The sequence below is a fragment of the Chaetodon trifascialis genome, chromosome 7 (assembly GCF_039877785.1).
Source record: "Chaetodon trifascialis isolate fChaTrf1 chromosome 7, fChaTrf1.hap1, whole genome shotgun sequence".
Lineage (NCBI taxonomy): Eukaryota > Metazoa > Chordata > Actinopteri > Chaetodontiformes > Chaetodontidae > Chaetodon > Chaetodon trifascialis.
The window spans coordinates 8,907,699-8,921,314 of NC_092062.1; the positions used below are offsets into that span (position 1 = coordinate 8,907,699).

At 42.7% G+C, this 13,616-nt stretch overlaps 1 protein-coding gene across 33 annotated transcripts in view; it reads left to right on the plus strand.

Annotated features, from left to right (window-relative positions):
* rims2a (regulating synaptic membrane exocytosis 2a) overlaps positions 1–13,616 on the plus strand; it is a 135,570-nt gene that overhangs the window by 106,081 nt on the left and 15,873 nt on the right. For 20 of the 33 annotated variants that reach the window (XM_070966043.1, XM_070966051.1, XM_070966039.1 and 17 more), the window contains 3 exons: positions 1,427–1,527; positions 3,436–3,602; positions 10,895–11,139. The exons of 9 other annotated variants lie outside the window; for them this stretch is intronic. In XM_070966043.1, coding sequence (XP_070822144.1) covers positions 1,427–1,527; positions 3,436–3,602; positions 10,895–11,139 — 513 coding nt within the window. Of the gene's footprint in view, positions 1–176; positions 1,528–3,435; positions 3,603–4,166; positions 4,407–10,894; positions 11,140–13,616 lie in introns of those variants that run through there. 4 more of the 33 variants (XM_070966053.1, XM_070966068.1, XM_070966074.1 and 1 more) reach the window with 3 other exon arrangements.

The following is a 13,616-nucleotide window of genomic DNA, read 5'->3' on the forward strand; positions in this document are numbered from 1 at the left end:
TGTTACCTTTGGACAGAGTGAGACGAGCTGTTTCCCTCCATTTCCAGTCTACATGCTAAGCTAAGCTAACCGACTGCTGCTATATTCTTAAGAGAGTGGTAACAGTTTTCCATCACAGTCTTGGCAAAAAAAAAATAGGTCGCTTTGTCAAAGCCATTGTTTACTTTACTAAGTCATCAACCCTTTCTGACTGCACTTTAACATAACAACAAGTTGGTCATCAACACAGTTAAAAGTTTTAAGGTTGAAAACCTTTGCTGATGTAGTGCGACATAACATGCAGTTTTGCTCCTGACATGAAATCAGCCTTTCACTGTAAGTTAGAGAGAACTAAAGACATGCCAGTGTGTAGGCTGTGAGATGTTACTTAAGCAGTGAAGTAACAGTAATCAATGAGCCAGGAGAGGCAGAGAATAGACAGCAGTCTAATAAGAAAAGATCACTCTGCCTCACATATGCAGTCATTCATGCGCTCTCAGCTTTTACTGCTTTTCTATGTCTGTTTGCGTGCGTGTGAAGCTACAGCCATACTGTATGTACGCATGGCACTTGTACATCTACACCTTCACGTTATCATTGCTGCCATATGACACAAAAGTAGAGACAGAGAGCAAGTGGAGAGAATGGAGATGCAGGTACAGCTACAGCAGAAAAGCCTTAATTTGGTGGACGTAGCGGCTTTAGCAGTCAGCATTTGTTGTGAGGGATTATTATGCTGTTTTATTCTCTTTTTAGTTACATAAAATGTTTTTAGTTCTTATGCAGTGGCATCATTACTTCCACAGAACAAGGTTAAGCTTGTGTATTGATTATCGCGCCATGTTGGTATAATGCAAAGTGCTCTCGCAGCAATATGAAACAAAGCACAGTGCTTAGACTTTAGGAGATGAGATGGGCAAACAGGACGATGTGATGATGTTGCAAAGAAGTGAAAGAGGGAAAAGAATGGATCTTGCAAGCCTTTCGCTTGGAGCTGAGAGGGATGCGTTGGTCAGTCGGATCAAACAGGAGTGTCGTTTGCTGTCAAAGGATTGGCGTTTAGCTGGAATCTCATGTAAAATGTGTCCCAATGTGTGGCACAAGCAGTATTGGAGGGCATATATTTTGTTCATTGTATTACTAGTAAGACTCAATAAATTGTGCTATTTATTATTCAGTCAATTAAAATTTATATTTTAGTCCAGATTTTCCATAAAGTTCAATGAGCCTGGAATTGCAGCTTGCCTTTACCAGTCAGTATTTTGTGTTTGTGTTTCTTTGTTAATACAGCCAACCATTCAGCTTTTTCCCATTGGATCTGTCCTTGTCATAGCTCATAGCTCATAGCTCAGCAGAAACTTGTCTCTCACCGCAACAGTACGTCCCTCCATCAGGCCTTTCTTCGCTGCCTCAGCCCCCGTCTGACATCTCCTGTCTCTGTGCTTAGGTATGGACATGGAGGAGAGGAGCAGGCAGATGAAACTGAAGATGAACAAGTACAAGCAGGGAGCGGGCTCCGACTCCAGACTGGAGCAGGACTACCACAAGGTAAAAACATGTCCATGTATGCTGGATGTGTGTGTGCTTCACTACCTCAGATTCAAGGAAAACATGCTGCTGAAAACATATATCGACAGTATACTGTCTGCATGGCTGCACTGTGCATAGGCCATATGGCACACTTTGCAAGCAATCATGCATGTACACATGCACATGTCAACATCACATTGCGCATGTGTGTTGATGTTTGCACAGTGTGCATACTGTATACGCACAGACAGAGTCCCACAAACATGCCAAAACAGGTGAATGCTCGACTCAGTTCAAAGGTTGGAAAACACTGAGGTGGATTCATTGGTTTGTTAAAAGGTCAAATCACACAAAGCTTAATATATATGTATCTCCACTCACTGCGAGTCATACTGAGCCAAGCAGATAGTTTTGGTTTGACATTTCAATGATGAAATACCACTCAGTGACAACATGCCTTCCCAGAAACAAGTGAGAGATAATTCCCAGACCTCACTTTCAACAGTTTTTGTTGGGAAATATTTTGAACACCCAATAGGAAATAATAATGATAATAATTCATGTTCACAGCAAGGTCTGTGGATTATCTTGAGTAGCTGGGAGAAGGTTTCTAGTAAGACACATGGCAGCCTTTCAAATGTCATTCTTCAGTGCTGTGAGCCCCTCAAACAAAAGTGGATACCTCCTAATCTTAGCACATAAAACCAAAGTTATCTGCACGGCTGGATACAATGAGAAGTAAGGGAGGACGTGTGCTTTCTCTTTCATTTGGGTGAGCTGAGCCTTTAAGCCTTTCATCGCAAATTCAGAAATGTGACAGTGAGTGTGTGCAGAGTCAAGTGTTTACTACTTCCTTCTGGAGAGGTCATGAACATGTTTAGAGAGCCCTGGTGTCTCGCTGCAGTCTGGGCCAAGCCGTGTGAGACAAAGGCTCCATGTCCAGCTCTCCTTTTAAGTCTGTGGTATGAGAGCTATTACGTTAGGAGCAGCCAATGTGTTTGCTACAAGTCTATAAAAATCTGATTATACTGCGAGTTGTCCTCTGTTGAACATTAGCCTCCTTGGAAGCGTCATTGGACAAAACAATGCTCTCACTATTTTTAAACAGGGCAAGAGTGCTTGCCTTTAAACAGCAGCGTAATACAAAGTGCTGTCACCCTCAGCTCATGTTCTATTTCAGTGAACACTCCACAAAACACACATGGAGGATGTTATATACACCTCCAGTTTTACAGTTTCATTCACAATTTAATGTATGTAAAATGATGTATTATCAGCAAAATATACTTAAAATATGGGAAGTAAAATTATGCATTATATCACTCGATTGTTATTATTACTCATACATTAGCATTAGCAGGATATTAATGTTGTATTTGGTGAAGACTCTTTTTAGTCACGCTAATTGCCAACAGATGACAACTGTCAAATTTTTAATAAGGCCCACATAGCAGTTTAATCTGTCCATGCTGTTGGATATTTTCACCTGTAATCATGCATCATATTTTTCCTCAGACAGTATCTCAACCCCAAACCTTATATGTTTGTACTTCTTCAATGTCTCTTTGGTGTATTGCGCTGAAGTACATTCTGACCTTTCAAAAGGCACACCTAATACACCTTATGTAACAACATCATCCCTCCTCTCTCTTTCCGTGCTCCTCTGATAGCTTAACTAATAAGTCTACATTATTCACATTCATCAGTTCATCAGTTATCCTTAAAAAGCTAAAGGCATACGAGCGGCAATTTGTTTGCACTGAAAGTTCATTCCCTTTTAGAATTTTGTAAAGTTTGTAATAGTCTCATGTTGAAAAAGTGTCTCCTTTGTAAGTACTTAATGAATGACTACTTAACATTTGAAAGACAATCCAAAAGGACGGCATTATAATAACCCTCTACACCTTGTTTTTGTCCTCTCTGCAGCGTTCAGGCAGAGATCCACGGGGCTCAGATAACCTGTCGGCCAAGTCATCGGACAGTGATGTAAGCGACGTGTCCGCTGTGTCGAGAACCAGTAGTGCCTCTCGGTTCAGCAGCACGAGCTACATGTCTGTCCAATCAGAAAGGCCACAAGGAAACCGCAAGATCCGGTAGGCTAATGTCCGCACGGGGCGCAGTGAACTTTGTCTTTAAACTCATCGAGCTGTTATCAGGAATGGACAAATCCCCCTCAGCTTTGAACATGCCACGTCCAGACATTTTCAGCTTCGAAACTGTTTGCACCTGGTTAAACCTGAAGAGGGAAAATGCACAACCCCCCACCCTCCCAGCCACCTGAGCGCTGTGTGTCATTTTCTCACTATGATGAGTTCAGGTTTGGCTCCGTTTTAGAGAAATCTGGAACCAAACGATTGAACTCTGCTCATTCAAGCTGAGGGGAAAGTTTGTCCATATCTGGCAACACACATTGAAACATAAAACACATTGCATCTCTTTGGGTGTTGTCTCATATCAAAGCAAAACAAGAAATTCATTTGCATGGCGCTTTTTGTAAGTCTACATTTCTGTTTTCTGTTATTTGGAATCAGTCTGCTTTTGATCTTGGCTGCACTGTGTCTGTGTTTGTCTTTCCTGTTGTTGACAATATTCATGCTTTGTTTGGTTTTCTTTCTGCTTTGCATGTGCTGCTCTCTTGCTTCTGTCTCCGTCTTCAGCCAGTTGCGATCAAGGAGCCAGTCTCGGGAGGGGGATGAGCATTTAGGAGGAGTTCTAGAGGAGGAGGAGGCGGGTGGGGGAGGAGGGGAGGAAGGGAGGAGGGTCAGTAAAGAGGAGAGATCGCAGGGAGGAAGGAAGGGATCAGGGGGGAGGGTAGACACAGACAAGGAGCATCAGGAGGATTTGGTGGAGAAAGAAGAGGACTTGCATCAAAGGAGTATCTCAGAGACTGACCTCAGGTAACATGCGTGTGGCAGCCTCTAACTGTAGACTCCTACTAACAAAAGTGAAAACCCGTATCCCTCAACGACCCACTGACTTTAGCACATTTCTGTTACCATGTGCGAGGTAGAGTGTGGTGACTATCCTCCACCCTTTAATCTTCATAATTATGTACAGTAACTGTGGCCCTATTAACCCTTATCAATGTTAAAGCAGAGGAGCCTTACTACCCATGCAGCCTGCTCAGACTAAAGTAGCAGATCAGATCAACATGAGAAACAGTTCAGCAAGCATTTAGGATAAAGTCGAGGTTCACTCAAATCACAAAGACAGAAAAAATATTTTTTATGTGGCCATGCAGAAAGGGTTCAGTTTCATTTGCTGAGGTTTGAAGAAATCTTGCTGGAATACAATGCAGAGAACTAAGTGTGCATGTACAGTATATATGCATGTACGGACGTATTCATATATATACGTACATATATACATATAGTCGCAGTCAGGAGGGGAAGTGAGTGGGATGATATGAAGATGAAGGAAGGTGATTTTTTTTAGTGTTAGCATGTCAAACCATGCAGCACAGGAGGGAATAAGGAATAGCTTCCTTTATTCACCAATCACCAGTTCACTAATCCATAGATGTCACTGTCATCGGGTTTCATTAAAGACCACTTTCTGACTGAAAAACAGTACAAACTGTTGACATTGAGGTCTGTGGATTATCCTGACTAACAGGACGTTTTCTAGATATGCTGCTGCTTTTGAGAATGACAACAGAAAATACAGTGCGGTACAATGGAGCTGAATCAAAATTCCATTCACCTCCTTCGTCTTGGGGCAGAGGTAGACATCTCAGAGATCAGATCGCAAAACCTTGGTGAAAAAAACTGAACCCACATATCTGCATGGCAAGCAGATAGTGTGTTGATACATTTCTCTTTGGCACCTTAAAGCCACACCATAGCAACAATGCTTTGGTTTTCCCCTCATGTTAACGTCTGCCTTATTTCACCATGGTTACCTTTGCCTTGTGTGCCACTCTGCAGAGCATAATTTAGCTCAGAGGCTTTCTTAAGTATTTATATTTCACCTTGTAGCATGAAGACAGATGTTCGTTTTTAACTGTAATCAAACACACATACATGACTGAATGCATGTATGGAAAACTTTTTTTTTCAAATTTGATGCATGCAGACTGTTTTCGTTGAACATGTTAAGACTATATTTAACACAACACCATTTTCCTTTGGCCACAAGAGAGGGGAGCTTCATTTCTGAGGAGCGTACGACTACCAGGTGTAAAAAGTATGTCAAGAGCAAATTCAAGAACAAATTGATTTGGAGTCTCACAGCAGGATTAAAGCTTAGCTTACTCTCCAAATAAGATGTCTTCACTATCAAATCACATTCACAGCAGGATCCAAGTTAGTGCTTCTTACTCACATTAGTACTTCTCATCGCCTGCCTGGACTTGAGAGAAAACACATTAAGATAAAAGCTATACCGTCTTACGTGTGATTAACTCTCCACCAGTGTGTACAGTCTGATTAATAACATGCATATCAAATGTCCATGGCTGAAACGTGAGCAGATCCACTGAAAGGTGTACAGGTGTAGTACCTATGCAGAGCGCTTTCAGGTCCAGATCGATGCTACAAGAACGTCTAAAAATAAATCAACGGACAGCGCGGACAGTTGTGTTTATTGAGGATGCAGTCTGTGTTGCTTCACTGTTTGTCTGTGTTGCTCACTGCTGGGATGTTGTGTCAGCATTTTGTCTCCGTCTGCTTTTCACATGCTCTCTGAGTCCTACAGTGTTGCTCTGCACCTGCAACTTGTCAAACCAAATCTCCCAAATTCCTCCTGCTGCTCCTCCTCATGCCATTTCTCTCTGTGTAACACGCCCTCATACCTAGACTGTCAACCAGCCATCAATTCACTTTCAGTGAAGTCAATGGAAACTGCAATGCATGTCAGAAAAAGACATGTTTGAATTTAGCTTCTATATTCCAGTTTGAAATGTCTTCCTCCTTGACTGAAAGTGAGCTGGAGTACTCCTGCTTTTAACACGCTGACAGCTCTTACCTGTATGATCACCCCCAGTTCCTTCATGACAGCTACAGTATAAATCTAATAATTGACCTACTTTTGAACCACATGTGAGTGTTTTCTGGGACAACAAACACAAGAAAACATATACTAGGATAACAAAAAAAAGAAAAAGAAAAAAAATATATGTATAACAACAAAACACTGAATTCTATGACAGTCAGGTTTACTGAGGATGTTCATATATATATACGCATACACAGTAAATAACTAGGCAATGACTCAGAATGCTGTGATTTACAGAGATGTAGATAAAGAGTCAGCAGTCACAGGATCAGTGTTATATAAACTGATGTTGACAAGTTACCTGAAATAATGAATCAAATATTCAACAGTTGTCCTATTTTTACTCAGAGGTGTTTACACAACACATACAGCCAAATGTCATTCTTTCACCAAATGATAAAGTCCCTGAACAGTTATGAAACAAGTGGTAGCTAGGCAGCAGGAAAGGTTCAGGTGAGTCGTAACTGTCACACAATATCTTGAAGAGAAGCAGTCCTTCAGTTAAGCACTTGTTCTAAACTGACCAGGAAGTTGAGGGACACATTATTTCAGTATATTTCACCCACTGTTGTGCTGCTGCCCAGCATTGTGCTCAGATTTTGTGAATCAAAACGGACTTTCAAATAAGTGCTGCGTGTGTGACGCTGTGTGTGTGGGCATGGACGCCGCGCATTTCAGTTCCATTTGTTGATTTTCAGCGTCATAAGCTGTGTTTGTTCCGTATGTTCTGAGATAGGAGAAGGGCCCATGTGCTGTTATGTAAGCTCTGCCAGTGACGACACTCACAGCAGCCTGTACAGTGAACTTAAACAGTGAAGAGAGGACCGAGCCTTGCTGTGATACTGCACATGCTGAATACAATCAATACTGTGACTAGAGCTCTTTCGAGAAGACAGGAAGTGAACATATCCAATGATACCTGCCTCAAATGATTCATTCAAGTTCATTCACGGCTCAACGTTGCCTCCAACTACATTCACTTATGACTCATCTCTATGTATTGAGGTCACAGTGTAAATATGCATCGGCTACACATTAAACAGGCTCGCTCACGTCGGCTTGGCGTGCAAACACTGTGATAGCCATATGTGTTTTTAGTCCATGAGCGCTCACTGTACAGACAGGCAAATGCACACACGTGGCTCTGAGCTTATGTTTCTTCCAGTGGTTTTAGAAAGTACAATAAGACACTTTTAAATCCCTCTTTGCCTCCATGTCTCTTTCATTCAGTGTTGTTGCCTGGGTAGTGGCTCACTACATGAGGGAGAGTGAAAACAGAGGCTGATGCTCACCCCCTGATCCGCCCACCCCACCCGACTCAAAAACAGCTTGTCTGCTGATCTGAGTTACCTCTATGCCTCATGATGACACCTCAGTGTGAGCTTCAGAGTTGAATTAATCACTTCAGTCTCTGATGAAAAACTTTGTAGCCATGTTGACAGGCATGCACGCATGCTAATGCTTAGGCTGGGGCCACAGTTGCCATGGAAACCCCTATTTCTGCTTCACCTGGTGAAGAAGTGTGAGCCTCTCTGTGAAAGGCTAACAAGATGAGGGGATATGTATGGGAGGACAGGATGCACTTTGAGTGCACATACAGCATTCATCTGTTTCTTCCTAATTGGGTAAAAGAAAGCTGCCTGGCTTAACAGCAACATTTAAAGGACACATTTAAGGACATGGGCTGAACGGTGGGGCAGCAGGTAGTGCGCGTGCCTCGCCGGTTCGATTCCCGGGTCGGGCCTTTCTGTGTGGAGTTTGCATGTTCTTCCCGTGCATGCGTGGGTTCTCTCCGGGCACTCCGGCTTCCTCCCACAGACCAAAAACATGCTCATTAGGTTGATTGGTCACTCTAAATTGCCCCTAGGTGTGAGTGTTAGTGTGAATGGTTGTGTGTACTGTATGTGCCCTGCGATCGGCTGGCAACCGGTCCAGAGTGTAAAGGGATAAGCGGCATAGAAAATGGGATGGGGATGGGATTTAAGGACATGTAGCTGTTTGCAGGCAGCTTTAAATATTGTTTTTATTTTAAGAACAAGTCTTCAATGTACTGTTTGCTGATGACTTTTAATGGCCACCAAGTGAAAGGCAGAGATAGCTCATGATCGTATGTTATTGTTATCTTACAATATGTAGATTATCCCATTATTATCATAAAGACAGTGTGGCGTCAACACCTCTGCAAGACAGAAATGTCCGGGCTTTGTTTTGCCTTGGGAACATCTTGGCCTAGATGAAAATGCATGGTGAGCAATCTGCATGATGAGGAACACTATGTTCCTTGGGCTGAGGTTGAAAATCCAAAATCCCCAGAGAGTCGTCCAAGCAGGCACACTTACAGAGTGAGACCGGCCTGACTGCCAAGACCTGTTCAGAGAGTGGAGATACAGTAATGAGAGGGATGTTTGGGGAACAGCGAGTCGACACTTGTATATGTTTATTTTACAGTCACAGTCAGTTGGACCAGCAGATTATCCATTTGAACCAGATGGAGTTGAGGTAAAGAGCATGATAGACATTTTAAACTTCCTCCTTGCTTCCTGTGCACAGAATAAGGATTGTCCTACTGTAGATGCAAACATGCTGACTAGTGCAGTGTGTCCATTTAGACTAGAAGAACATTAGTCCCATTAGGTGAATACATCACATCTAATTTTCAATTAATGAGTAGTTTTCAATGCATCATGCAACATGAATTCTATTTGAAAGGGTCTGCACTCATGTTTCTCTGTGCCCATCCATTTTAAACACGCAGTGGGCAATAATTTGGAGAAGCAATAATGCCCCAGTCCAACTGACCTTGCTACTGTGCAGATATTTGATGTAATGGAAGAGGCAGCATTATCACCCTGTGTCCATCAGACGAAATGCAGCCTTGCTGTGATGATAGTGAAAGAGCATGTCACCTGTACCACATCAGCCCATGGTGCTGTCCAATATTAAGGCGCTTGAAGTTGGCTTCAAAGCCTCTGGGCTGCATTAACTGATCAAAGACACTAAAATCCCCCATTGGCATCCAGTATTTATGTATTAAAGTACAGGCTGATCCATAACAGAAGCCACTGGCATTAGAACTGGTATAAACAAAAGTCTTTGTATGTAAGGCTGAGGTACAAGGTGTGTGCATTCTTTTAGAGCACATCTGACTTATTTCACCACCACCTGGCAGCCAAAATAAGATGTATAAACAGCCAAAAGTTAGCGTCTGGGACAGGAGCTTTCTTTAGAATTCAAATGTTTAACAGGAGCCATTGTCTCACTCTCTCTCTCTGGCACCGTAAGACTTGAAAGGACAGGAGCTGAGCTATGAATGCCTGCTAGACTTGGACTGAAGCTCAAGCATGGGTTAACATTGAAAATATAAGCGTCGCCCGCCTTCAATATCAACGTAATGCAATAATTTTGTCTGACTCAGAATCCTATAACAGCGTCAGACATACCCTTGATTATATACGATCCCTTTCTTAACTCTAATGCAACAGAGTTGACCACTAATGTCTAATATATCAACGCGCAGAGTTTGAAGGAGCCTAATTGAAGTAATTGATGAGTCAATTGTCTAAATGCATTGATTCTTCCCCCATTTTAGTCAGCGTGTCTCTCCATAAGTTGTATTCATAAGACAGTTACATGGTGGAAGTCAGACACTTTAATTAATGAATCGTAGCCTGAGGGTGCTACACGTAACTCATCCTATTAACAATGCAGAGCCTGTGATACAGAATGTAATTTGTCTCTAAAAGATCATTTTGCTAGCAGAGCTAAAATAAGACCTTAATTTGGACGCTGGCCTATTTCCTTTCAAACAGGAAGAGCTGAGGTATAATCCTGATGACAGACAACTTTTCTTTCTGTGTGCAGTTTAGTGTTAAAGTACTGTGACTGTGTGTGTGTGTGTGTGTGTGTGTGTGTGTGTGTGTGTGTGTGTGTGTGTGTGTGTGTGTGTGTGTGTGTGTGTGTGTGTGTGTGTGTGTGTGTGTGTTATAGAATGTAACACAAATAGAAAACAAAGCAACTGTCACAGGTCAAAATAACCAAAAACTTAAGTTAGTGCTCAGCTGGATAAAGCGGAGTGTGTGATAGCTGATCTTTCACTGCATGAGGAATCTTCCAAACACATCACGTCCACTTTAAACCCTAAACTCAGCTATACTGTAAGTCATGAACTCCTGTACCTGAACTCTGTCCTTCTCTCCTTTTCACCCCACACCTTCTCATCTTCTGTCCCTCTCCTGTCCCTCTCCTCTTCTGTCCTCGTCTCCTGTCTCCTCCTCCATCATCTCTCCTTTCACATCCTCTCCGCTGGCCTCCTCTCTCCTCTGGCCTGTCCTCTCTTCTCTGTCCTCGCCTGCCCCCCCCCCCCCCCCCCGTCAATGGCGGTGGCTGACAGTGACTTTGCATCCAAAATGAAAAACAGGCAGATGGGCTCGTCGGGCGGGATGAACATGACCAAGAGCACGAGCATCAGCGGCGACATGTGTAACCTGGAGAAGACGGACGGCAGCCAGTCGGACACGGCGGTGGGCACGGTAGGCACTGACGACAAGAAGAGGCGCTCCAGCATTGGTGCCAAAATGCAGGCCATGGTCGGCATGTCACGCAAGAGCCGGAGCACCTCTCAGCTCAGCCAAACAGGTAGGGCACCCGTGTGCACAGCCAGTGCACCGTATCTATGTTCATATGTGCATCTGTGTTCTGTGAGGGTTCCTCTGTTGTTCCCTGTGCTGAATGTTCTAACACCGCTGCTCTCTCTTCTACAATTCTTCCTTTTCTCCACTTTTTCTCCAGAAGGACTTTGGGCTCACAGCAGCGTGACATTTTCCTCACATGCTTTTCTCTCTTTCTTCTAGGCAACAACTCTCCTGGATATTCCTTTCTCTTTCTACCTCCTGTTTTTTTTTTTTTTTGCATTTGTCTTTTCATGCGCAATGCTGATGATTTGTTGTGCTTTGGTGATAATTTGTTTTTTCATTTGAGGAAATGAGTTACAGATTTGTGCTTCCTGCCGCACTAATGACCTCAGCTGCTTGTCGCTGGTCATGTTTTGCCGCCTTTCAACACTACCTCAAGCTGTTTCTATGAGTGCATGTGAGAATGTGTGCACTTTGGCGATATAGACAGAGACAGGTGTGTGTTTATGCTGCCGTTTACAAATCTATTTTCCTTCAACTGAATCCACCAATATGTGTTTTTATGTGGTGGAAAAGATTACATTTTTTTACAAATTGTTGGTTTCTTTGTAGATAAAAGAGCTTGGTCTGTACCAGCTCTATATGGAAAGTGTCCTGAGACAACTTCTGTTGTGATTTGGCGCTATACAAATAAAATTGAATTGAATTGAATTGAATTGAATTTTGCAGAGCATGGGGTCATTACTTCTTACTTCTGTCTTCAGTGTGTTTTTTTTCCTTTTTATCCTACTTTCTTTTCAAAAGCGCTCAGTAATCATTTGAGAGAGGTCGAGGTGCATTAGCTGATTCCAGACAATGTGAAGAACGGCCTAGCAGGAGGCGTGCAGTGATGTCTCTGGCCAGATAGACAGATTGGGTTCTTGTCTGTTCATGCAAAGGTCACTTCCCCTCAGCGGCCTTGTCTCTCTGCTGCAACTCGAAGCATTCAGCATAGGGTTAGGGTGTGTGTATTCATCTCGCCTATTCAAACTTAAAGTGGTCAATAATCACTTCTACCGTCAGCACTCTCTGTTCAGATGTGGCTACATCACATGTCAGTGGGACAGAGGAATAGATGTAGAAAATGAAGTATGGTGAACGGAGATGAGCAAGAGTGCTCACATGGCTCTGCACTCTCCTGAGGGCTCATGATGTGACTGACACATGGGCTGCTGCCTTGTGTCTGTGGATTAATAATTTCTACTAATTATCAATCAGGTCAATCAGCATTACTTCGAGTTGTTTCAGTATAGTACTATTTAAGATGTGGCTTCTGGAAGACAAAAGGAACTGTTGGATCCTCCCTGTTCACTGTGAAGCAGTTCTCCGAGCCTCGTGTTGTTGACTATTAATGATGGTTGTGTTGCTGAATGACTCCTCTGGAGTTTACTTTTGAGAACAGCCCAAAGACAACTGCCATTTGTTCAGATTTTTGTTTTAAGGTACCCATTTGAAGAGTTTAACACAATCACTGGAACAAAGTTACACACGTTTTGTCCCCACTTAGACGCTGAGCAGCCTGAATCTCCTAGAGCTATTAATATTTCACTCAGAGCTTCTAAGTGCATCAGATGGAGTTTGTGTGAGCGTGCATACATCTGCCTTTCAGTATTTGAGATCTGTGTTTGGTTCTGCACCAGCACAAACACTGCCAAGCTGCTTTTTGCCCTACTTCCACGTGTGAGAGGCTCATCGCCTGACTGAAGGGTGCGTTCAAAGGCCGGTCGATTTTAAGACGCTGCTCCACAGTTCGTGTGCACTACCAAGTGCTGGTGGAGGGCAGGCAGATCAGCCAAGCGACACGACTCTGGTTTTGACAAACACAGGTCAGTCAGATGGAATGGATGTGCTCCCAGGTGGCCGCCATGAGTAGTGTGTACACAGTCTGCAGCTCAAGGCTTAAGGCACTGCTGCTTTTGTCCTCTCAGTCGTCAGTGGAAGACACTCAGTTTTTCAGGAAAATAGAAAAGTATCATTATGTCCGTGGTGAAAAGTCACTAAGTACATTTACTCAAGTACTGTTTTCAAATCCAATCTTGAGATACTTTTACTGATGCTACACTATAATTCTACTCTATGTCTCAGAGGCAAATAGTGCACTTTTTACTTTTGACACCTTTAATTCTATTATTCTTTAAGATTTTACACATGAAAGAAGGAGCTTTCAAAAGAAATTGTCCCAAACTTTTTTCTTGTGACTTGTCCCATAAAATTAGTGTGTAGTAGTGGCTCATTGTCATGTTCCAGCCTCTGAACCAAACCAAACATCTCCCCATTAAACTTTTTTTGGTTTTAAATATCCGTTCAAATTATACAATATTTCACAAAAGCACAAAGACTGTTGCTTTTAATTGTACATTTACTTTAACGAATTGGTATTTTAACTTCAGTAAAGGATCTGAGTACTTGTTCCACCACTGACTATGCCAGAATAAATATTTG